The sequence below is a fragment of the Anabas testudineus genome, chromosome 2 (assembly GCF_900324465.2).
Source record: "Anabas testudineus chromosome 2, fAnaTes1.2, whole genome shotgun sequence".
Lineage (NCBI taxonomy): Eukaryota > Metazoa > Chordata > Actinopteri > Anabantiformes > Anabantidae > Anabas > Anabas testudineus.
This window is the reverse complement of record NC_046611.1, coordinates 14,853,098-14,878,917: the sequence shown is the minus strand read 5'-3', so window position 1 is coordinate 14,878,917 and position 25,820 is coordinate 14,853,098. Positions and strand designations below refer to the sequence as shown.

Genomic DNA, 25,820 nt, shown 5'->3' with positions numbered 1-25,820 from the left:
TATTTATGATGCTGGACTCTGTCTGTCCCATGACTTGGGACCATGGGACTGCTTTAAATTAGAAAGGGAGATCTGCAGTTCATTCAAAGCTGCCTGTAACCTGGATAACTAACATAGAGAATGGCATCATCAGCAGAAAGATGTGCATTACAGTGCTGAGTTTGTGAAAAAAATTTATTGATTTGAAATCACCAGCAACAACAGTTTGAACTCCACCAGAGAGATGATTTAAGACAGTTACTGTAGAAGCAGAAACATCAGGTAGAAACTTTAACACGTAGAAACTGAAACATGACAACTTTCTCTTCTCCTCCAGGGTCGTAATGACGACTCTGCTGTGTCCTGTGGACATGAACCAACACGGAGAGAGTGGTGTCAGTGCTCTGCAGTGAATTTACTGCAGCTTAAAGAGTTTCAGTCACAGTTCAGCTCCAAGGAGCTTTTACACAACAGCTGCTACACGTCATTAGTGGAGATCTTAAAACCACAGTGAGACAGTATTATCAAGTTTATCAAAATAATTGTATGTTGTCTATATCATGCTACCTATAATTATAGTATTTGGCATGTAATACTAGTCTTCTGTCAACAGCAATTAGTTTTTTATGTACCAATAAACTGAACACTGAACCAACCAAATTATGTTTTGGCAAAAATATTAGCAAACAAATTGCCTATTGATAATTCCAGTAGACATATGTAAACATTAATGTGCAAGTATGACCGCATTTCTGGACACCTCATGATGGTAGATCCAATATTTAATCTTCTTTTACATCTGTTTTTGGTCTCCAGCAAACTAATAATAATAAGTAATAGAAAGTGCACCTACATTATTATATTTTGCTATGATTTTTGGATGCAATGCATCCCAAATGGAACTTTATTGCATTCAGGTTTGCGATTACTGCCATTGTTGGAGACTTTTAAAATCATCATCAAGCATCAAATTATTCCTGTATGATTGATCAACATCAAATTATACAAACGTCTGCAAGAAATGTGATTTATGAGATTCTAACAAGCTAAAATTAATCTCTTTAAGTTGATTTGTTTCCTTACTTATGAGATTTTATTTGATGATGACAAATTATGTTCCTGTCCACATTTAACCTAGTCCATACCTTAACTAGTTTGTTGAAGGCTTTTAACCAGCTGAAAGAGAAAGAGGACACTATGATATTAAACCACATCATAAAACAAAACCACATGTTACTGATTAATCAATCTAAAATTGTACATAAGTGTTTATCTCACCACTCAAAGATGATCAATGTACTGACAAGTATCACAACACCAAGGGTTTTCACTATGACTTGGACGCCAACTAGTTTACCTGTAACACAATATCATGATCAACTTCTACTTAACATTAAACACCTCAAAAAAGAATTTTAATTACCCTGTTAATGTGTGTATATATCTAAAAAGATTGCATTTAACTCACAACAAAGATATTTTTATAGACACACATTATACACAACTCAGTACTTAGGTGCCAGCATAACATGGCATAAAAAAATATCCAACAGCTGCTGTCTTTCTACTACTGGATTTAGTACAGTTTGCATTATTTACCTTTAATATTCAGACAGATCTCTGGTGACGTCTGATTACCAAGCTCATTAGTGGCCACACAGTAATAAACTCCTCCATCTGTTACATTCAATCTGTAAAAGTCTCCTTCAGATACAGTCTTGTCTCCGTCTGTGCTGACCTTTGTTTTTCCTCTCCACTGCCATCAAGTTATGCTCAAAAAGGATTTGTTGACTTGTCACTCAATATATTTGTATATGTTTTCCACATAATTAGAATTGTTATTATTATTTCCACATAATTCTGTGAGGTCTTCACCTTACTTTATGAAGTGTCATTAGATGACTTCTGTTGTGATTTGCAACAATATGAATTATTTCTTGTTGACAATTCTTTGCTTTGTTTCTTGAGTCCAAACTTTATAAAGATACTTTGTCTTAACCATTTCCTTCTGTGAAAATTTTATGTAGGTTTCATTCTCTACTTGTCCTATTTACACACAATAATCCAAATTCAGCAACAGAGTTGTTACATAAGTTGCATCCTCTAATGCAGAGCAGTTCAGTATTTACCTTTAATATTCAGGGGGATGTCTGGTGACGTCTGATTACCAAGCTCATTAGTGGCCACACAGTAATAAACTCCTCCATCTGTTACATTCAATCTGTAAAAGTCTCCTTCAGATACAGTCTTGTCTCCGTCTGTGCTGATCTTGAACCAGGTGAAGCTGCTGACAGGAGGCTTGGCTCTGCTGGAGCAGGTCAGGTTCACCCAGCTACCTGCTGACACCAAACCTGATGGACTGATGGAGGCTGAGGTGTCCTTGGGGGCATCTGAGGAAAATGTCACATTAAGTGTGTTGATTAAAATCAGCTTCATTTGCTGACAGGATCCAACAACAAACTCTGGTTGTCTTACATGAAACACTGAGAGTCTCTTGTGTCTCTGCTGTCCTGACGTCTCTTCCTTCATTCACAGGATATGTGGCAGAACAGCTGATGTTGTATCCATCATGTTTGTCTGACAGAGTGATGGTCTCCTGGATTTGAGTTGTAAAGGTTCCATCTGTGTTTTCCTCTCTGTTGTTGTGAGGGTCTTGTTGGAGACTCCAGGTGAGTTTAGGAGGGGAGTGTGGACAGGGAGTGAAAGCTGAGCAGCTGATAGTGACAGACTCCTTCTCCGTCAGATTGACTTTAGAGATTTTAATTCTGGGACTCAGAGAATCTGTGGTACAGTAAAATTACAATAAAAACTGACATGAGTTAATAAATATTAGGGATATTTAAAAATGTAGAAATATGTAAGGATTATTGAACTTTCAGTCAAACATTTAAAATAAAGATTGATCACAGGCTGCTTTTTGTATCGTTCTAGCAGAGCTGTTTATAATCCTACATCAATGATTTGGTTACACAGTAAAGGATTAGTTCATGAAACAAGACTATTCAGTATACAAAACAAATAAAACATTTATACCTTTGACATTGATTTGAAGAGGATCACATTCAGCTGTTGCTCTTAATGGTCCATTCTCGATTCTGAAGTAGTATGTGTCTGTGTATGTTGCGTTTACTCTAGAAAATAGAGTGGTGCAGTTTTTCTGACTCAGGTTTCCAGTAATATTTATTTGATATTTGTTAACTGTCTCACTCCTGTTGTAGATCACATTGCTTCGCTGCTGCTGCTGCAGAAAATTGAAGTTACGTTTCATCCACACTCCAAAGGTGGTTCTTGTGCTGCTAAATGCATTTTCTGGTTTAGTATTCAAAGAACTGAAGTTACATGGGATCATCAAACAAGATCCACTCAGTGCTTCAATCTTCTGTGGTGTAGTAATGTAGAGGTCTGCTTTGTTGTAGGACAATCAGCCAAAGCTCCTGTAAATACAAACTAATGATTAACAAAACGTAGGAAAATCACCAAATACAAATTTCAGCTTCTTTCCTTTTTTCAATATTCAACATTTCACTTTACAGTCAGAACATGAACAGTTAGAAAACGTTTCTCTATCTGTTCTTTAACTTTGTTTCTAAATGAAGTTCACACTGTAAATAATTTGAATAAAATTACAAATTAGTAAACAAACAGATCACCTGAAACAAAGAGGAGGCTCAGTAACATGCTAAATGTCTCCATATTCACACTCAAAAACCTGTAAACATAACCAAATATGTTTTGTCAATATTTTTAATCATGCCCTTTACTGAGTTTATATATCTTTAAACCTCTTGATTGTAAAATTTATGGAAGTAAAAAATGTATTTGAACAAATTTTAACACTGTTAACACAGGTTTTTATCTGTTAAAATGCAATTAAATTAGAAGGTGTCTGTGAGAACTGTGCATGAAGATTAACACATGTTCACTAAAAGATAAATATCAGGAAATAAATATAAGTGAGAAGCATTGAAAGCAATTTCTTACCGAATGTGACCATAACTACACAAGGAGATTGAGAAGTGAGTGTTTAGTTGAACCATGCTGGACGTCATGTGACACCCCCACCCCCAACACCTAAGATAGTTGAGAATTGACAGTTTTAACAGCTCATTTCCTGAGGAAGTTAGATGTCAGGACATCGTTAAACATAGTACTTAACACAGTTCACTGCAGGTTTATAGGACTAATTCTAATGCTCAGGTTAATATTGACACACACGTACTTACACATCCCTGTTCTCTACACAGTAACACGTCTGTAAATGTCGAGGTACCAACACAAATAAAAAATCTGTTAAAAAACAATTAACAGTAATAAGTTGTAATTTATTGTACAACCAAAGACAGTAAAATGTTTATGAGGACAGGATGCTTTTGGAAAACAACAACCAAATAGAACAAAACAGATCAATCTGATAAGCAAGAGTAAGGAAACAAACACAAAAACAAAACCTGATCTAATTAACATTCCCTGTCTATCCAAACATAAATACAACAAAATAGCATCCCTTAAACCTAATGTGTCTGTACATAACTCTCACCAGCCTCAGTGTTAGGGCAGATAGTGTTCTTGTCTGGAGTGGGTGTGTGGATGAGTGTGTAAGAGTGCGTTTGTCTGAAACCTATCCTGGCCCCCTGTGGAGGTACAAACAATGGTGGTATCCAGAAAGAAGACAAATAAGCTAAATACGACAAAGTGTCACAGAATCAAAGTGCCATAGAGACTGCTAACTAGAAACAGTAAAATACGGCCACCAACCACCAACCAAAGTAACCCAGGGACATGCTGTACTTCCTACACTGAAGACCAGGCAGGGCCTTTAACAGGAACAAATGATGAGTCTGAGCTTGATTGGAGAGATTCAAAGATGACCACACCAATGGGTAGACAGTGGTCTTGAATCACATTATAATTGACTTGTTAGGAGCTGAGGCACACCACCAGCCAGGAGTGTACTCTGGTATAGTATGTGTTTCTGTTCAGGAGCTGGGACACCCACCAATTAGAGGTACACCCTAAAAACACGCTCCATCACTACTGCTCCCATCCTGGGAGTGTTTACGTCGTCTTCCCTGTGCTGGACCACTGTCTCTGCTTGTCTTTCTTTCCTATTGTCCTTTTATTTGATTTGATGTCACATATGCAACATACAGTTGTATCTAACATTTGCTGCAGCTTACTAAGGCTATGTGTACAAAGAAATGGCATTTCAAACGCACATATGAGAAAGAATACTGGTCTACTTTCTATATGTGGTACACCAAATTAGATAAAACATAAAACTGTATGCAAGTGTATTAACTGTATTAATATTTAAGATGATTCTTTTATCACACATCACTATCTGTTTCTGTTGTGTCATGAGGAAATGAAACAGCACACATACAGTGGTGTTACTGTTCCACCCAAAGTAACTACTTCTACAAAACCGATGCAAGACGTTATTTTTGTAGAACTTGTGTTAGTTGCGAAGTGCAAATGCTTTAAAGCATTTCTTTGTGGAAGTAGAAAACATTTTTATACAACTATAAGCTATGACTCTTTTCTCCATTGACTTGGCAGAAGTCTTCATCTTCGACAGTAATGTTGGGACAAATGAAGTTAAAACGGACAAAAAAGTGTCCTTGGAAAATGTGTCTTAACTTATAAAGATGTGTTATAAGGAATATTCACTCAGATCTGTCCTGTAAATCCTGTTGTGTACTGCAGAAAGTGTGAGCTGAGCAGGTGAGAGAGGTCAAACTGTGTCTTCTTTCTTTTCAGTAGTGAGAATGGGGATTTCCCAGTTAGAGTTTGTTTATGGAGTTTGTGTGACTACCACTGCATGATTTAACAGAGTGGTGCTGAGAGGCGGGGTGTCCGATAGGAGGCACACTGAATGTGGCCTTGAGTCAAAAGAAATTCAAGATCTGCAGGTGAAATAAAATAATGTTAATAGGTAAAATAATGAGGACAGAGTTTTGGACACAGCTGAGGGGGATTTCATGGAACAAAACATGAAATAAAAAGTTGAACTCTGCCATGTTAAGAGGGTATCGAGCAACAAGTGGTGTATTTAAAGAGTGCCCACAGCTACCTTTAGACATTTATCTGGGTGTGTCTTGATATTTTGACCTTTTTGACAATAAACCTTATTTTTGACAACACTTTGCTGCTTCTTTGTCTGATTTTTATGAAGAACGTCTGCAACATTTTTGACACTATTAAGAAGAAAAACTGTGACACCACACACACAAATAAAGAAAATCTAGAATAAAGAAGCACAGACAAACAAACAGAAAAACACATAATCAAGAGAACATTTTTAATATTGTATATGATATGTAAACAGTGAAGAATATGTATTTCAGACTTAATTAGCTTACTACTTCTGCCGTTATAATAGTCATCAGAGTCCTTAAACATTTGGATCAAATGCAACAGAATTGAGGCTCCAAGTTTTAAAACTGACGCAGCTGGTGCAGACATACGAACTGTAGTTTGTTCTTTTGTGAGCATTGCAGTGATGTGAGAGGTGACTAGTGCCTGTAGGAGGAGTTGGATAAGACGTGGAACTGTAAGGTCTGACCTCTCAGATGATATGAAGGACAATTCTACTAACTGCTGGGTCTGGAAATAATCAACTGTTTTTGCTGCCACCAAGTGAACACAAACTGTTATTGCCTGTTTCAGTGTGTCTTTTTCTTTTTTCTTTAAATTTTTTTTTTTATGTAGAATTTATAAAATTTCAGAATTCAAATGAACAACATGAACAGTAACAGAAATGATAACTCACTGTGTTTTATAGGAAACAAGCTGACATTTATTATTTGATTTGTCACAGGGAGAAATAAAAGGTCGGCTGTTATAATTATAAATACTGTAAAAAGTCTTGGGAGCATTCAAGAAAGCAGGTTAAATAAACTCTGGGAGGAAACCTAAACCCCATTTAGTTTAGTTTGTCTGTTTGCATCTTGGTTCTCTGTTTTGGTTCAGCCCAGTGTTTGTTTTTATTTTTTCCTTGAGGCTGAAACCTGGGCATTTCACTAACAACCACCATAGTATGAGAAACATCGTGTAGGAGCCAGTCTCAGTCTTGGGAGAGCTTCACTTTCTGGTCCACTATATGTCAGAAGACATGATGGGGTTCAATTTGTATAAAGGTAGGAACCATCACTCAGGTGGCAGGTGTTCCTGGATGGACGAAGCATCACTTCTCATCTCATCGCTCCTCTCTGTGTTTTCACACTTTGTCAGGTCTGTTTGTTTTTTGTAAATTGTTGAATTTAAGTATACGTATTATATTTTGGACTATCGATGTCAAAGACTGGACACTTTGTATTATAGAAAACAGCAGAGCAACACTCAACGATATATTTTAATACGAGCGTGTCAGTGACTTCATTCCCTCTGGCAGCCTCTCAGTGGCTGTAAGTGCCTCTGTGTTGGTTCATGGTGTTGAGTTTATTGTGTGGTGCAGATTGTTTGCTTTTGTTTAAATGGTTAAATGAAAATAGTTGTGTTGAAATGTTGATGTCACAGTGTGTTGTTCGCTGTAATGTGGTACTTGTGTGTGCCGAGCGCTTGCTCTGGCGTGATTAGGGGACATTATCATGGGGTGATGTGTCTCGCGGGACTTTGGAGATGCAGCGGGAGTAGGCAGGTGAGCATCTCACCACGTGGACTGCAGGTGAGCAGACGGCTCCATCGGGACTCTGCTGTGTTGTACTTCAAGTTTAAGTTGTCCACCACTGAGGCCAAGGACAGACATTTAAGAGACTCAAAGAACTCTTTTCATGACAAGCGGCCAACGAGGTATTTGTTTATGTACTTTGTTTCATGTGTTTAAAATGTCTTTATTTGTTGTTCGAACATGCTAGGTGCCGTGTAAATGGCTAATTGCTAATGTACTGTGTGTGTTCAAAATGCAGTTCTCACGGCGTTAAGGTTGGACAAAGAAACTGAAGAAAAGCAATAAACGCCCGTTTTAAAGAACCGACCTGTGTCTGTGTTGTCGTGAGAGAGCTGCAGTGGCTTTAAGTTTACACTCAGCTGCTACACTAAAAGTCAAAAACATATGATCAGTGGGAGAAGCATCAAGTTAAGAGCAGCTTATTGCTGTCTCCAGCTGTTCAAACCTCAGTGTGCTTCACCTGTGGAGCAGCTCATCACACCTGGAACCAGTCAGCTAAAGGTCCGTGTAGCAGTACCAATTTTAGAAATGGTCCTTTAAACTAAAGGCGTGCACACATGTTGAGCCTAATTCCAATGCACTGGTGGCTGAAGAGGGAGTATAATTGATTTAAGGTGTGTATTTGCAAATTGAACTAAACTTTGCCAATAAGGACATGTGAAGCTAGATTACAGACTAGGAAAAGCTGAGTTAAAATAAAACTAATAAATAAATACTTTAAGAAAAGCAATTCAAAATCTCATGCAAACAAGGGATAAAATGTCACAAGTTAAATGTACTTTTTGTTTTGTTGTTTTGTGTGATGAAGCAAAATCTACTCGTGTTTCTTTGATGGGTATGTTACCTGAAGATGAAAAGGAACAGCATGACACAAATGGGTTTCTTGTTCTGGACCATGGTGTATTTAATGATGGAGTATGTGGTGTTGATGAGTATAATAATCCAGAAGATAGTATTTCTAATGTTGCTAGTAAACTCTCAAGCAGAAACTGTTTCCTGTGGAGGAACAGGAGCCACAGCTGCATCCACTGCTAGATTAGCAGTTCTACAGGCTTCAGATACTAAAAGCTTTTCAAAGCACCATCTGATGCAATGAATTCCTATTTGGAGAAGGAAACAAGAAAAGACATCACTACAGAAAAAGCTCAACCCACTGGCAATGGAGTAGGCCTACAAACCCGTACATCAATTGATTTTGTGCCACGATCCCGAAGTATTTGAGCCAATTTGATGTCATCAATAGCGATATAGATAGTCCTTATGCTATAAGAACAGCATTGGGTTATATTAAGTTGGGTCATTAATTGTCCACAGTTGTCATTCGGTGTGTAGGCAAGAGGAAATGCTCTATAATCAGTAGCCTACAACCATGATTTCAATAGGAGTCTTACTAAAGAGAAGGGGTTTCAGTGAAGGATATCAAACGTATGTAAATTGTGAATTGTATATTGCTGTATTATTGTATAATTCTGATCATAGCTTCTTAATTTACCGTATTTTCCGCGCTATAGGGCGCACTTAAAAGCCTTCAATCTTCTCAAAAACATAGTGATGGGCAAAAATACCGAGGCTTCGGAGCTTGTGTCACTCTTCCTGAAGCGCAATGATTCGAATCACTGTGTCGGAGCTTGTATCGAAACACCAGAGGCGATGACGTTTGAAGCTTCAAACGTCATCACTGTTTCGTTTCTCACTTCGTTCCTTCAAAATGTTTCGAAGCTTTTTATTGGCTCAGAGTGTTTCAGAGTGTTTCAATACATTCTGATCCAGTGACAGCTGGACAGGTTTTACAGATTTGAGTGTGTGGTGCTATACCAGCTATTTAAGATGCATCATTATGCTTCAAATGAGGTTGTGAGGAGACAGAGATTTGGAGAGTGAGTGTATTTTGGCAAGTTTCATGGCGAGTAACACTAATAAGAGACCTTCTAAAGTTTGGGATCATTTTGACAATGCGACACTTCGTATCAGTCAGGAGCCGACTGATCCTGCTACAGTAGAAAAAAATGATATTTCTCAATAAAAACCTGTGAAGACAAAATAACTGCTTCTGCTTTTGTAAATAATCATTTCAAATCAACCATACAAGTCCTCAAATTACAAACCATTATCTTTAAAGGTTTTCTATAAAAACACACAAAAAAATAAACAATGTTTCTGAATTCAAACACTGATTATTTGCAGAGTAGGAATGATCTCTGATCCTGCCAGGGATAATAAACCCTAATAAACCCTTAACCAACATTTAACCCATGTTTTAATTTGCATTGATTCTTTGGGTTAATCTGGAATGTGTTTTAGAGTATGGGAGAGAACATCTACATATTAGGTCTTGAAGCTTTGAACCTTTTTCGACACAATTGTAAGAAAAGCCTCAGTGGTTCATGAGGCTTCATTTGCCCACCACTACAAAAACGACAGGGCGCCTTATATATGTTACACTTCCTCCCTCTGCCCCTGTCTGTAGGTTTGGTTTTGTTTAGTTTTGTTCTGTGTCTCACCCACATATGGACTTCCTCCACTTTCCACTCAACTCACCGGACTAATTACTGACTCATTTCACCTGTTACTCCCTCCATTTTATAAGCACCCCTCAGTTGGGTGCACACTGTTCTTGGAATCCTCGCCACTTTCTTGTCAGTTTGTCATTCAGGTATTTTGGATCACCCCGGACTTCACTTCAGTTTGTTGGACTTTGGTTTCGTCTGTGAGTTTGTTTTTCTGAGTTTGTGGTAGTGGTGGGAAAATGAAGCCTCATGAAGCACTGAGGCTTTCCTAACCATTGCGTTGAAAAAGGTTCAAAGCTTCAAGGCCTCAGTGTCGGTGACATCTGGTGGACAACTGAAGCCATAGCAACCTCTAAAGGGAACAACTGAAGCACTGGCACTGTTTTAATCCCATGATGGCAATAAAAGTTCAGATCATACACATACCAAAAAATGGTTCTATAGTCATTACAATAAAATATGTAGATGCTCTCTCCCATACTCTACAACACATTCCAGATTAACCCAAAGAATCAATACAAATTATAATATGGGTTAAATGTTGGTTAAGGGTTTGTTAGGGTTTATTATCCCTAACAGGATTAGAGATCCTTCCTACTTTGTAAATGATCAATGTTTGAATTCAGAAACATTTTATCTTTTTTTTTGTGTTTTTTCTGAAAACCTTTAAAGATAATAGTTTGTCATTTGAGGACTTGTATGGTTGATTTGAAATTATTATTTACAGAAGCAGAAGCAGTTAGTTGTCTTCACAGGTTTTTATTGAGAAATATAATTTTTTCTACTGTAGCAGGATCAGTCGGCTCATGACTGACACGCAAGTGTCGCATTGTCAAAATGATCCCAAACTTTAGAACATCTCTTATTAGTGGTACTCGCCATGAAACTTGCCAAAATACACTCACTCTCCAAATCTCTGTCTCCTCACAACCTCATGTGAAGCATAATGATGCATCTTATACAGCTGGTACAGCACCAAACACACAGATCTTTAAAACCTGTCAAACTGTCACTGGATCAGAATGTATTGAAACTCCATGAGCCAATGAAACACACTGAAAGACACTGAAACACACTGAAACACTCTGAAAGACACTGAAAACACACTGAAACACTCTGAAACACTCTGAAAGACACTGAAACACACTGAAACACACTGAAAGACACTGAAACACACTGAAACACTCTGAAACACACTGAAACACACTGAAACACTCTGAAACACTCTGAAACACACTGAAACACACTGAAACACTCTGAAACACACTGAAACACTCTGAAACACACTGAAACACACTGAAACACTCTGAAACACTCTGAAACACACTGAAACACACTGAAACACACTGAAACACACTGAAACACAGGGAAACACACTGAAACACACTGAAACACACTGAAACACAGGGAAACACACTGAAACACAGGGAAACACACTGAAACACAGGGAAACACACTGAAACACACTGAAACACACTGAAACACACTGAAACACACTGAAACACACTGAAACACACTGAAACACACTGAAACACACTGAAACACAGGGAAACACACTGAAACACAGGGAAACACACTGAAACACACTGAAACACACTGAAACACAGGGAAACACACTGAAACACACTGAAACACAGGGAAACACACTGAAACACAGGGAAACACACTGAAACACACTGAACTGAAACACACTGAAACACTACCACTGAAACACTCTGAAACACACTGAAACACTCTGAAACACTCTGAAACACACTGAAACACACTGAAACACTCTGAAACACACTGAAACACTCTGAAACACACTGAAACACTCTGAAACACACTGAAACACACTGAAACACACTGAAACACACTGAAACACACTGAAACACACTGAAACACTCTGAAACACACTGAAACACTCTGAGCCAATAAAAAGCTTCGAAACATTTTGAAGGAACGAAGCGCGAAACGACACAGAGATTAATTTCGTATCACTGCGCTTCAAGAAGAGTGACACAAGCTCCGAAGCCTCAGTATCATTCACCCATCACTAGTTTGTGGTTACCTTTTGCACCTTTTGCCTTTTGCAGAGTGATTTTTCGTTGTTACTTTGTCTTGTTTGTTTAGTATGTATGTTCCTGTAGAGCCTGCGTTCCGCAGTGTTTTTGTTGTCACCTTGTATGTTTGTCTAGGGTTTAGGTTTGTACTTTACCACCGTGGTTTTGGGTCCCTTTTGGTTGATACGTTGTTAATGTTTGTTAGTTCCCTGTGTCCCCTGTCCTTTTGTTAATAAAATATCCTCTTGTTCGTACCCGTGTGGTTCCCCGTCAGTTCGTTTGTAACAATATTTGAATTTATTCGAGTAACTTTAGTAAACGACAAAGCCGCACCGCTTGCAACACTACGGCCACCGTAGTCAGGAGCATCGACGAGACGAGACGAGACGAGAGGGATCCGGGGGCGCTGGACAGTAATCACCCAACTGTTTAACTTGTGAGGGATTTGTGGACGAGGAATGAACTGAAAATGTGAGTGTATTGTGTCGTATTTTGTTATAACGTTAAGTTAAGTTTGACTGACTGACTTATTTGACTGTTTTGTTTCCCCTTAATGCGCCTTTTAGTCCGGTGCTTTATATGTGAATTAGAGGCCATTTTCAGTCTCAGGAGAATTAGTGTGTGTACTAAACTTCTGGGTCGACTACATGTAGTAAGTAAATAAAGGAAAGACGTGAACTCAAACTCAAGAGAACATTAATAGTGTATAAGTGTAGACACCTAAGAATATGTAGTGGAAAGAAAAACTAAGTGAACTGTTTTTAAATTTGTATTTTTTTCTGTATAAATGGGTCATGAAATGTGATCTTCACCAAAGTCACAAATACCAACTAAATTTGTCTAAGCTGATAAATCACAAACTGTCATTATCTTCAATATCATGATTGAACACACACATTAAACATAAACAGCATCTTTTTTTCATCCAAAAGATAAATAAAATATTATTTTTCAACAGGACAGTTTCAGACAGTAGGGTGAGTTGTATAAGAAGGAACCAAAAAGTTCAATGTGAGTTTTCAAGAACTGTTTATTGTCTAACCTAACTATTTATAATGCTGGACTCTATCAGTCCCATTATTTAGGATGTCGGTGGTTCATAGTTTTATAAAATGCACACATTCCTCTGGAAATTAAAACAAGCATGAAATTAGAAAGGGAGATCTGCAGGTCATTGAAAGCTGCCTTTGACCTGGATAATGCAGCGGCACCAACGACATAAAAAACGGTATCATCAGCATAAAAAATGTGTATTACAGTGCTGACTTGGTAAATAAAGCTTATTTATATACGCAAAGTTGTGAGGTTCAGTTAATCCTTGTTGATAGTTGTTTAATTTATCAACTATTTGAGAGCTTGATTTGAAATCACCAGAAACAACAGTTTGAACTCCACCAGAGAGAGATGATTTAACACAGTTACTGTAGAAGCAGAAACATCAAGTAGAAACTTTAACACGAAGAAACTGAAACATGACGTCTTTCTCTTCTCCTCCAGGGTCGTGATGATGACTCTGCTGTGTCCTGTGGACATGAACCAACACGGAGAGAGTGGTGTCAGTGCTCTGCAGTGAATTTAATGCAGTTCAGAGTTTCAGTCACAGTTCAGCTCCAAGTAGCTTTTACACAACAGCTGCTACACGTCATTAGTGGAGAACTTCAAACCACAGTGAGACACTATTATCAAGTTTATCTAAATACTTGTAAGTTGTCTATATCATGCTACCTATAATTTTAGTATTCGGCATGTATTACTAGTCTTCTGTCAACAGCAATTAGATTTTTTATTTACATCTACAAGAAACATGATTTATGAGATCTATTTAAGTTGATTTGTTTCCTTCCTTATGAGATTTTACTTGATGATGAAAAATTATGTTCCTGTCCACATTTAACCTAGTCCATACCAATCCATTAACTGGTTTGTTGAAGGTTCTTAGCCAGCTGAAAGAAAAAGAGGACACTATGATCATATTAAACCGCATCATGAAACAAAACCACGTTACTAACTAATCAATGTAAAATTGTACATAAGTGTTTATCTCACCACTCAAAGATGATCAATGTACTGACAAGTATCACAACACCAAGGGTTTTCACTATGACTTGGACACCAACTAGTTCACCTGTAACACAACATCATGATCAACTTCTACTTACCATTAAACACTTGAAAAATGCATTTTAGTTATCCTGTTGATGGGTATATACCTTGAAATATTGCATTTATCTCACAACAAAATCTTCTTATTGAAACACATTATACACAACTCAGCACATAAGTATATTATGGCATAAAAAAAAATATCCAACAGCTGCTGTCCTTCCCCCAATGGATTCAGTACAGTTTAGTATTTACCTTTAATATTCAGATAGATCTTTGGTGATCTCTGATTACCAAGCTCATTAGTGGCCACACAGTGATAAACTCCTCCATCTGTTACATTCAATCTGTAAAAGTCTCCTTCAGATACAGTCTTGTCTCCATCTGTGCTGATCTTGAACCAGGTGAAGCTGCTGACAGGAGGCTTGGCTCTGCTGGAGCAGGTCAGGTTCACCCAGCTACCTGCTGACACCAAACCTGATGGACTGATGGAGGCTGAGGTGTCCTTGGGGGCATCTGAGGAAAATGTCACATTAACTGTGTCGATTAAAATCAGCTTCATGTGCTGACAGGATCCAACAACAAACTCTGGTTGTCTTACATGAAACACTGAGAGTCTCTTGCGTCTCTGCTGTCCTGACGTCTCTTCCTTCATTCACAGGATATGTGGCAGAACAGCTGATGTAGTATCCATCATGTTTGTCTGACAGAGTGATGGTCTCCTGGATTTGAGTTGTAAAGGTTCCATCTGTGTTTTCCTCTCTGTTGTTGTGAGGGTCTTGTTGGAGACTCCAGGTGAGTTTAGGAGGGGAGTGTGGACAGGGAGTGAAAGCTGAGCAGCTGATAGTGACAGACTCCTTCTCCTTCAGATTGACTCTAGAGATTTTAATTCTGGGGCTCAGAGAATCTGTGGTTTTAAAACACACATTTTACAAGATAGATCAAGTATCATTGTTTTTTTTCACTCAAGACATTTGCAAAAAAAAAAAAAAAGATCACAGGCTGCTTTCTTTATAATCTTGAAAATACTGTTACTGTTGATAATCCTCCTTATTTAGTTTTATGTCACATATCAGCTGTGAATATGTTGTTGTTTTGTTGCTATTTCCTGTATTCCATGCTTTTGCTCCTACCTGATCATATGAACCTGCTAAGTAAATACATTATAAATTTGCGGTTTTACACCACTGCACAACTTTACATTTTTTTACAATAACTTACATTTTTTACCCACTGTCACTCTCCCCATGCCACATTTACAATGAAGGACAGGTTTATGGAATAATACTATAGGCTACTTCTATATATACTATCGGATAATAAAAATAAGTTTTACCTTTAACATTTATTTGAAGAGGATCACAAACAGCTGTTGCTCTGAATGGTTCGTTCTCGATTCTGAAGTAGTATGTGTCTGTGTATGTTGTTATTAAATTAGAAAATAGAGTGGTGCAGTTTTTCTGACTCAGGTTTCCAGTTATCTTCATTGGATATTTGTTAACTGTCCCACTACTGTTGATGATCACATTATTTGCGTAATTACCAAATTTATAGTCACTTTTAATCCATGCTCCAAAGGTAATTCTTGTGCTGCTGAATTGTTCATTTGACTTGGTTCTAAAGTTACATGGGATCATCAAACAAGATCCACTCAGTGCTTCAATTTTCTGAGGTGCAGTAATTGAAAGATGTGAATCATTGGGGCAATCAGCCAAAGTTCCTGTAAAAGTCACATGAGAAAATTAACATTAAGAAAAATGTAAAAGAATCCACATCTACAGCACATGAACCTTAGAAAAAGTTTCTCTATTTGAATGTTTGTCCTTGTTTCTTAATAACGTTCACACTGTAAATTTTTTGAGTAAAGTCACAAATACATGAACAGCTTACCTGAAACATAGAGGACGCTCAGTAACATGCTGACAATCTCCATGTTCACACACAAACCTGCTGCCTGGAAACATAATCAGATGTTATTTTACACTTGTTTGTAAGTGGCCATATGATGCAGATTTTAGATTTAGTACTGTCTTCAGAGGCTGCATTAAGATAAGATAAGACTTTATTTATCCCATGATGGGCAAATTCTTTTGTCTACAGCAGCAAGGTGACATTAAATAGGACAACAGTATAGAAGAACAGAAGAACAGAAGAACATCTTTAACTTACACGACAATTAGATTAAAATTAAAATAAACACCAAACAACGATACCAGTGTAAGAACAAAACAACAGAAACAACAACAGCAACAACGAATGAAATACATCGTGTAGGTACATAGTGTGTCAATGTGTGTTAATACAATATTATCCAGTTAAAACAGTGCAAATGCATGTGATTTTTCTCTATGCAATAGCTAAGAAGGCTAACTTTAGCTCCTGTGTCTTTAAGGCTACCTTTCCTCCCACCCCACTCTGTTGTAATTGGCTTGATTCAAGAAAACAGATTGCACCATACTTTCAGCAACAATTAGTCGATAATCATGCTGCATACTGGTGCAAGTTTTGAATGTCATGTGTGAACTGATAAAAACATTGCTTAAGTTAATTTTCCTTCGTTACTGAAAAGACATGATGAACTCTGCACTGATTCTGTGTATCTTAGTGGATGTAGGAGCCCAAAACGTATGGGCAAATATGGAAATAGCACTTGGCAACATTTTTAAAAAAACTGTAGAAAAGGAAGCATATTGGCCACACTGAAACCTGGGCGTTTCACTACCATCTGACATGTTTCCCATGTTGCCTGTGCTACTAAGCATGGTGGTGGTGTAGCCTTAATTTATACATTTCTTTTCACATTAACTTCTAAATGTGATACTACCTTCAGTTCATTTGATGCTGTCATACTAAAACCTTCTCCTTTAATGATGAATAGCCCTGTTAGAGGAATCAGATCTTTTCACATTGTGCTTTTGTACAGACCAACTGGTCCCTACTCACAATTTATGCTAATCTTTAACATTAGCATAACACAGGTCCAGTGTCCTCACCCCCTGGTGGGACAGCTCACAAATTGAGTAAAGGTAGGAATTGTCTTGTTGAGGGTGGTGTGATTAAGAGATCCATTGAGATGATCCAGAGATCATAAAGAAGGCGTCGGGGTGTCTGGTCTGCAGGCTGGAGGTGATCGTCTAAATGACATCACACGCAGCAGTGGCGTTAGCGGATGGAGGAACATAAATATACAATTAATATGGAGTGAGAGAACTCTACGCTGGCCGCCCTCACTACAATCAACTGATCCCAGGTGTAAACAAACGTCGCTTTATCTTTAGTGGCATAGGTCTGTACTGAAGTACAGGTTTTCTCTGTCCACTGCAATAACATCTTATTAATCTCACTTAATGTACCAATGTGAAACATGGAGTACCACAGGGCTTGGCCCTTGGCCCTCTCCTGTTTTCTCTCTATATTTCACTGATGAGTGGAATTATACAATGTCATGGAATTAACTTCCACTGTTATGTGGATTATACGCAGCTATACATCCCTGTGAAGGCTGATGACAGTTCTGAGATTACTATCAAAGTCAGATCAGATTTTAAGGTGCTTCTGATGACATAAAAACTCTTGAATACGGGGCTCTTCTTTGTCCCCAGAGTTAAAAGAAGTCAGCAGGCTGCACGGCCTTTTCCTACCATGCCCCACTTACTTTCTGCTGGATTACAGCATTAATCCAGGAAATAACTCTCATCTAAATCTATTTGTCTCTCTCAACCACATGAGCACAAGCTGTGCATATTTCTCTCTCTCTTTTTTTTTCCTCCCTCTCTCTCTTGTGCCTTTTATCCTTCTAGGTCCTCATCCTGTGAGGAGGCTGAATGTTCCCAGTCCCACTGGCTGGATGCACCAGGAAGCTGCTGGCATTGTCCCTGATTTTACCCCATCTGTTCTTTTATATCGTCAAGCTTTGGGCCTCTGACTGTGTAGCATGGACACCCAACTCGTCTTTGCAAACCATTCACTGCCCCTGAAAGCAGCTTCCTAATTTTGGCGCTTAATCAGACAGAACCATATTTGGTAACTTCTGGGTCATCAAATGGAGTTGCCAGAGCAGCCTCCTGATTCAGTACTAAGGCTGTACTATGATGCCTGAAACTGATGATTTTGGGGATATTAAAGAAAGTTTCAAATTTGTTCTAGATGGTGATAAGGCTATTAATGAGTTCTTCCATAAGTGTTTCATAGTTTTAAAAGTAACAAAAGTAATGGTCTTGGAAAATCCTCAAATAACGGTCTGTTCAATGTATTTCAATGAGTGAAATTCAGAAGTGTAAAATTCACACAGAAACACAACCAGACTTGACTGATTTTTTAAATGTTATGATCATAACCATTTGCAGAGGTATGATAGGAATTCAATTCATTTTAAAACATACGTAGCATAGCAGCTACAAACAGTCAGAACTGCAATGCACCATGAAGGATGGTTAGAGTATGACAGTTGAGTTGCTCTTTCACCAAGTAACCCTAAGAGTTTGGTTGGTAACATTATGACCATCTTTGAGAATGTAAGTAAAAATAAAATTATAACATTACCTGTAAGTGAAGAAATGGAGACAGTTTTGCTATGACAGCTCATATGACATGAACAAGGAAGTCCGTTTTTGTCTTAATATTTTTCTAATGAATAATTCATGATTCATAGGAAGTGCTGATGTCAAATTCTGTGAATGTGAACCACACGTGTACACTGCATGTGCACTTAAAGCAAATAGTAGAGGAAGTGAAGTAATGCTCTTCTCCTGCAGACATCTAAATGTTTGAATCTTAACATATTTTATTTAACACAGTTTTAAAAGATGATATTATCTCTGATATGAGTTTGTCAAGGAAAATCTAAAATGGACTACATCAAACTACAAGTCATCTGAGACTGTGCTCAACTTAGATTTACAGTGAGGGAAAAAATTATTTGAACCCCAGCTGATTTTGTAAGTTTGCCCACTAACAAAGAAATGATCAGGCTATAATTTCAATGGTAGGTTTATTTGAACAGTGAGACACAACAATGACAAAAAAAATCCAGAAAAATGCGTTTCAAAAAGAGTTATAAATTAATTTGCATTTCCATGAAGGAAATAAGTATTTGATCCCCTATCCGTCAGCAAGATCTCTAGCTCCCAGGTGGATCTTATACAGGTAACGAGCTGACATTGGCCCTCTCAGCTCGTTACCTGTATAAAAGAGACCTGTCCACAGAAGCAATCAATCAATCCAGATTCCAAACTCTTCACCATGGCCAAGACCAAAGAGCTTTCCAAGGATGTCAGGGACAAGATTGTGGACCTACACAAGGCTGGAATGGGCTACAAGACCATCGCCAAGCAGCTGGGTGAGAAGGTGACAACAGTTGGTGCAATTATTCGCAAATGGAAGAAACATAAATTAACTGCCAATCTCCCTTGGTCTGGAGCTCCATGCAAGATCTCACCTCGTGGAGTTTCAATGATAATGAGAACGGTGAGGAATCAGCCAAGAACCACTCGGGAGGAACTTTTCAATGATCTCAAAGCAGCTGGGACCATAGTCACCAAAAAAACAGTTGGTAACACACTACGCCGTGAAGGACTGAAATCCTGCTGTGCCCGCAAGGTCCCCCTGCTCAAGAAAGCCCATCTACAGGACCGTTTGAAGTTTGCCACTGAACATCTGACTGATTCAGAGGAAGACTGGGTGAAAGTGTTGTGGTCAGATAAGACCAAAATCGAGCTCTTTGGCATCAACTCAACTCGCTGTGTTTGGAGGAGGAGGAAGGCTGCCTATGACTCCAAAAACACCATCCCCACTGTCAAATATGGAGGAGGAAACATTATGCTTTGGGGGTGTTTTTCTGCCAAGGGGACAGGACAATTGCACCGCATCAAAGGGAGGATGGATGGGGCCATGTACCGTCAAATGTTGGGTGAGAACCTCCTTCCCTCAGTCAGGGCATTGAAAAGGGTCGTGGTTGGGTACTCCAGCATGACAATGATCCAAAACACACGGCTAAGGCAACAAATCACTGGCTCAAGAAGAAGCATATTAAGGTCATGGAGTGGCCTAGTCAGTCTCCAGACCTTAATCCCATAGAAAATCTGTGGAGGGAGCTGAAGGTTCGAGTTGCCAAACATTGGAGAGGATCTGCAAAGAGGAGTGGGCCAAAATCCCCCCTGAGATGTGTGCAAACCTTGTGGCCAACTACAAGAAACGGCTGACCTCTGTGATTGCCAACAAAGGTTTTGCCACCAAGTACTAAAGCACATTTTTCGAAGGGATCAAATACTTCTTTCCTTCGTGGAAATGCAAATTAATTTATAACTCTTTTTGAAACGCATTTTTCTGGATTTTTTTTGTCATTGTTGTGTCTCACTGTTCAAATACACCTACCATTGAAATTATAGACTGATCATTTCTTTGTTAGTGGGCAAACTTACAAAATCAGCTGGGGTTCAAATAATTTTTTTCCCTCACTGTAGCTCCACTCTGTATATTTAGAATAGATAACACAGTATATGTTGTTTCACTTCTGGTAAATATATATATATATATATATATATATATATATATATATATATATATATATATATATATATATATATATATATATAAATAATTTCCTCTTCTGCTTGTGGCTCATGATGAAGACTCAACCAACACAGAGAGAGTGGGGTTAGTGCTCTGCAGTGGATTTACTGCAGCTCCAACAGGTTCAGCTTCAACGTGTCGTTTGTGGAGAACTTATGTGGAGTTTGCACGACCTAATCACACGTACAACCAAGCATTCTCTGTAGGTAAAATCCTTTCCTTTTAATATGTTCAGTAGAACCATATTTTACTATGTTTAATTTGATTAACAACCTACAATGCTGTATTATTAACATATGATGTTGTGTAAAAACACATTTTCTAATGTAATGCATCAAAAGAAAAGGAGGTAAAGTGTTGCTACCTGAGGACTGAGAGCAGAATGTAAAAATTGAAATCACCATTATCGGCTTTGATGATCATTAAGTGCTGTTAAGAAACACTGCATTGGTTCATTTTCAGAGTAGCTGCATGTTGAGCCATTCAGTGTAACTTTTATGAAGAGTACAAAAGTAGTTGAATACTCTCTACACTAGGCCTAGTTTTGTCAACACCAAACCCCACAACCTTGGTTTGATGTGTTGGAACGTTGCTGCCCTCTAGCAAAGAAAAGAGGGCAGTGCAGCACTCAGATCCAGGTACTCAAAGTTCCGTGTGAGGAACAAGCTGCTCCTACATGCAGTTGAAGCAGCTGTTGTGGGATGGGGTAGTTCAGTGAGTCCACCTGATTGTCTGGGTTAGGGGCAGTGTTTTTTCCAGTGTGATATCTTGTGTCTATATCACTATATGTGTTTATAAAAGGTCTGGAGTTTCTCAAACACCCAGGTTAGTGTGTTTCCAACTATCTTGTGACAACTGGACGACACTGTGGTTCTCTAAAGAAGCCTTTCAGATGAGAGGTGAAATATCTCCAGCACCTCAAGTTTGTCCACTGTGCATCAAACAGAACTGTTAGAAGTGTAAAAGAGTCTATGTAGAGGTTTAATTGAAATGGAGTTGGTCACTGTACACGAGACACGCTGTTTTACACCAGGGCAGTAAATGCACTTTTTTTCCATCTGCAATCTTGATGTTATTTTTTCCCCCTTCATTCACAGGATATGTGGCAGAACAGCTGATGTTGTATCCATCATATTTGTCTGACAGAGTGATGGTCTCCTGGATTTGAGTTGTAAAGGTTCCATCTGTGTTTTCCTCTCTGTTGTTGTGAGGGTCTTGTTGGAGACTCCAGGTGAGTTTAGGAGGGGAGTGTGGACAGGGAGTGAAAGCTGAGCAGCTGATAGTGACACATTACCTAAGGTTTCCATTTAAATGTATTAAAATCACATTTTACTGAAAAGAAGACACAGGATTACAGTTTAAGCCAGTAGTCACTTTAATCTTATAAAATTTTTATTTCACTGTAAGATATTTTACACGTATTAAGTAGAAACTAAAATCAGTCAATCAGTCCATAATCCAGGTTTTTACTTGTGTTTGCTCTGTCTTTTACAAGGAAACTCTAAGCAATAAAACCACAATTAAATAAAAAGATTATTCAGCTACATGTAAGTTGGTGGATAACTTTAACAGAAGTAATAACCTTTTTCCTTATTAACTTCCTTTCAAAGGTGTCATTTCGACGACTCAGTCACTGTGTTGACATAATCTGCTGAGGCTGCTGTGTCCTGAAAATGAACCAACACAGAGAGAGTGGTGTTAGTGCTCTGCAGTGAATTTACTGCAGTTCATGTTACAGTGAAGTTACAGGACCTCACCACATCTACAAACACCCACACATGTAAAACTTGTATGCATTGCAGGTTTTGCAGCTTGTATGGCTGCCCCCATGTGGCCAAAAGAATGTAGGCTCAAATTTTGCATTAGCTTTTGTGTGTTTGTGTGTGTGTGTGTGTGTGTGTATGTGTGTATTTTGTTTCTATCTATAATATAAACACGTATACGGTAGATACATTGGAGCTATATTCAATTTTAGAATTACAATTTGGGAAGATTACTCCTGTATCACTCTTAAACATCAAACAATATGGACAATAAGGTCTACAATGAGATCTTTAATTCATAAAGACAAGATCAGGAGCTTTTTCTTCACCACTGAGACTTGCAAACAATTAAGGTGGTTCATTATCATGTGCCTCTGCTCATCTAGCAGCTTACCTTAACGGGTTTGGTTCTTGATCTAAACCAGCTGAAAGAGAAAGAAATTGCTGTGATGATTAGAAACCACATGTAAAACTGGACCAGATAATGTATGGTTGTACAGAAAAGTGTGTCTCACCACTCAAAGATGATCAATATACTGATGAGCATTGCAATGGCGGAGGTTTTCAATATTACTTGGACACTAACCTGTTGTTCACCTGTAACACAACAGCATGGTCACCTGCTGCTTAATGTTAAACATCACAAATCTTAATTTCTATCACTATGCTGATAATTAAAAGAGCAGACTATTTCAGTCACTCTAGAACAATCTGCCTAAGTCACACTTCAGTTTTTTACATGAAACACTGAGAGTCTCTTGTGTCTCTGCTGTCCTGACGTCTCTTCCTTCATTCACAGGATATGTGGCAGAACAGCTGATGTTGTATCCATCATGTTTGTCTGACAGAGTGATGGTCTCCTGGATTTGAGTTGTAAAGGTTCCATCTGGGTTTTCCTCGATGTTGTTGTGAGGGTCTTGTTGGAGACTCCAGGTGAGTTTAGGAGGGGAGTGTGGACAGGGAGTGAAAGCTGAGCAGCTGATAGTGACAGACTCCTTCTCCTTCAGATCACCTGAGATTTTAATCGTGGGACTCGGAGGAGAATCTGTGGAATCAAATTGCACATTTTACCCTCAAGGTACCGTAGTTCAGTGCTGACCATGCTCAAATTTTATATAATTATCGTAAAACTTTAATCAGTATTTAGAATTTTATAGACAGGATATTAATATGTGTCTTAAACGTAGATTTGGATCAGTTTTAAAGTAATGGAAAAGGTCACAAGATGCGAGATATATCAATATAATTAGTAAAAATAAAACGCTCCTACCTTTAACATGTATTAGAAGAGGATCACAAAATGCTGTTGCCTTAAATGGCCCGTTTTCTATTCTGAAAGTAGTATGTGTCTGTGTGTCTTCTGGTTAAATTAGAAAATAGAGTGGTGCAGTTTGTCTGATTCAGGTTTCCAGTGATCTTCATTGGATAAACGTTCACTTTCATGCTACTGTTGTAAATGACATTGTTTATACACATTGCATTCACAATCCTATCATCATTTTTAATCCACACTCCGAAGGTAGTTCTTGTGCTGCTGAATTCCTCTTCTTTTGTAGTTCTAAAGTTACATGGGATTTGCAAACAAGATCCACTCAGTGCTTCTATCGTCTGTGGTGCTGTGATGAAGAGGGCCGAATCATAAGGACAAGCAGCCAAAGCTCCTGTAAATCCAATACCACCATTTACAAAATGTGAGAAATCAATATGTAAGTACATTCAGCGTTTTTCCTGTTTAAGATTTTTGATTTTAACGGTAAAGACATAAACAGGTGGAGCCATTAGGGCGTCTTGTATTTTGGTTTTGTTTAATGTCACAAATAATTGAACAACTCACCTGAAACAAAGAGCACACTCAGTAACATGCTCACCATCTTCATATTAACACACACATTCTTGTTCCCTGGAAAATCAGAAATTGTCACCTGTCTTTTATTTTAATCACATTTAAAGTTTTTTCAAAGCAACTTCTCTATTTTAAATTCACATCTGAAACCTCAACGCTCAATTACAGTTCTCAACATTCACTGAACTTTAAAATGAATCAATTAAAAAAATATTGTAAAACTATATACAGTTTCTTTTCTTTTAAAGTTAAGTAAATGATTATCAGTCAGGGAAGTATACAGAATACGGACAAAAAAAAAACTTTAGGAAAAGCAGAAGTAAAATTGAAGTAAAAGCAGTATGAATGTTTCACTACCAAACATCACCACAACTACAAAGCAGACAAAACAGGTAATTGTTAGAATTATAGACTAAAACGAGTCATGTAAGTGAATTTACCAGAACTGCAAAGACCCCTGTTGCTTAGCTGTTGTAATATAAGAAAGAGAAGTGGCATATAAACAAAAGGCAAGAATTTGTCAGACATCACATGACCATCTTGGCTAATATATTGTAGAAATGGAGTTTTTTCCAAAGCGCTATGTTGTAAATAAGGAAATCTGAGTTTTTAAATTGATTGATCCCTCCTCAAATGTTATGTTTAACCCAGTGCATTGCCGCTTACATGTTACAAAACCCATGAAAATAACGACATTAAACCAGGGGAAGGAGCTAACTAAATGGTTCACACTTTGTTTTGCAAACCTCTGAAAATATCACATCATTATATCGATCAGTTAGTTAGCTTTCATTAACATATTTATATTTCAAGATTCAAAAAACTTTATTAATCCCAGAGGGAAAAATATATGTATAATGCACGGCAGACCCAATGACAACATTCTCTTGACGTCTAACGTACAGTATTTTTAAACAAACCCTCTTTAAAGCTGTTTTTTAATCCTACACTTACTTAAGCACAGTTTTTACCCTCAAAGGACATGACCAACAACTGACATTGGTCATCTGAATGCCACAACACACTTGATAAAAATAGGTATTACTTTTAATCCACACTCTTCTACTTCAGTTCTAAACAGCCCTCAATTTATGAGTTGCAGCAAGGAAGATCTTTGACAAACTGCTGATGCACCAGTTATTCAGTCGTTTGTTTGTTTGCATCGTCTGGAATCATCATTCCATTTTTTCATCAATGACAAAATACTGTCTAAAGAGAAAGTTCATGACAAGGATTGCAGCTTAGTCCTCTATGGTGCATCTATCTACTTTTATTTAAGGATGTGTACATATGGAAAAGTAGCTTTATCTTCACTGGTCTTTAACTTTGACATTTCTAATCAGC

At 38.0% G+C, this 25,820-nt stretch overlaps 3 protein-coding genes and 1 pseudogene across 4 annotated transcripts in view; 2 read left to right on the top strand and 2 right to left on the bottom strand.

Moving 5' to 3' along the window:
- The window catches only part of LOC113163505, a 1,294,879-nt gene that overhangs the window by 958,254 nt on the left and 310,805 nt on the right, over positions 1 to 25,820 (top strand). The gene's annotated exons all lie outside the window — the stretch shown is intronic.
- The window catches only part of LOC113163500 (NACHT, LRR and PYD domains-containing protein 12-like), a 664,684-nt gene that overhangs the window by 452,309 nt on the left and 186,555 nt on the right, over positions 1 to 25,820 (top strand). The gene's annotated exons all lie outside the window — the stretch shown is intronic.
- Positions 184 to 18,883, bottom strand: LOC113163596 (vascular cell adhesion protein 1-like). The gene is made up of 10 exons (XM_026362353.1): positions 18,843 to 18,883; positions 16,191 to 16,254; positions 15,637 to 16,020; positions 14,902 to 15,207; positions 14,556 to 14,816; positions 2,455 to 2,760; positions 2,109 to 2,369; positions 1,258 to 1,336; positions 1,125 to 1,155; positions 184 to 342 (listed from the first exon to the last, which is right to left on the bottom strand). Exons 2-10 carry the CDS (start codon positions 16,231 to 16,233, stop codon positions 271 to 273), a joined length of 1,743 nt encoding a protein of 580 aa, XP_026218138.1. The 5' UTR covers positions 16,234 to 16,254; positions 18,843 to 18,883; the 3' UTR covers positions 184 to 270.
- On the bottom strand, positions 22,238 to 24,992 carry LOC113163570 (annotated as a pseudogene).

Excerpts from the sequence above, each read along its gene's own strand:
- LOC113163596 (XM_026362353.1), bottom strand. The coding sequence starts at position 16,233 with ATGGAGATTGTCAGCATGTTACTGAGCGTCCTCTATGTTTCAG. Across the intron at positions 15,208-15,636 it reads TCTTCAAATAAATGTTAAAG|ATTCTCTGAGCCCCAGAATT; the intron begins GTAAAACTTATT and ends TTAAAACCACAG. Across the intron at positions 343-1,124 it reads CCTTCAACAAACTAGTTAAG|GACACAGCAGAGTCGTCATT; the intron begins GTATGGACTAGG and ends TCATGTCCACAG.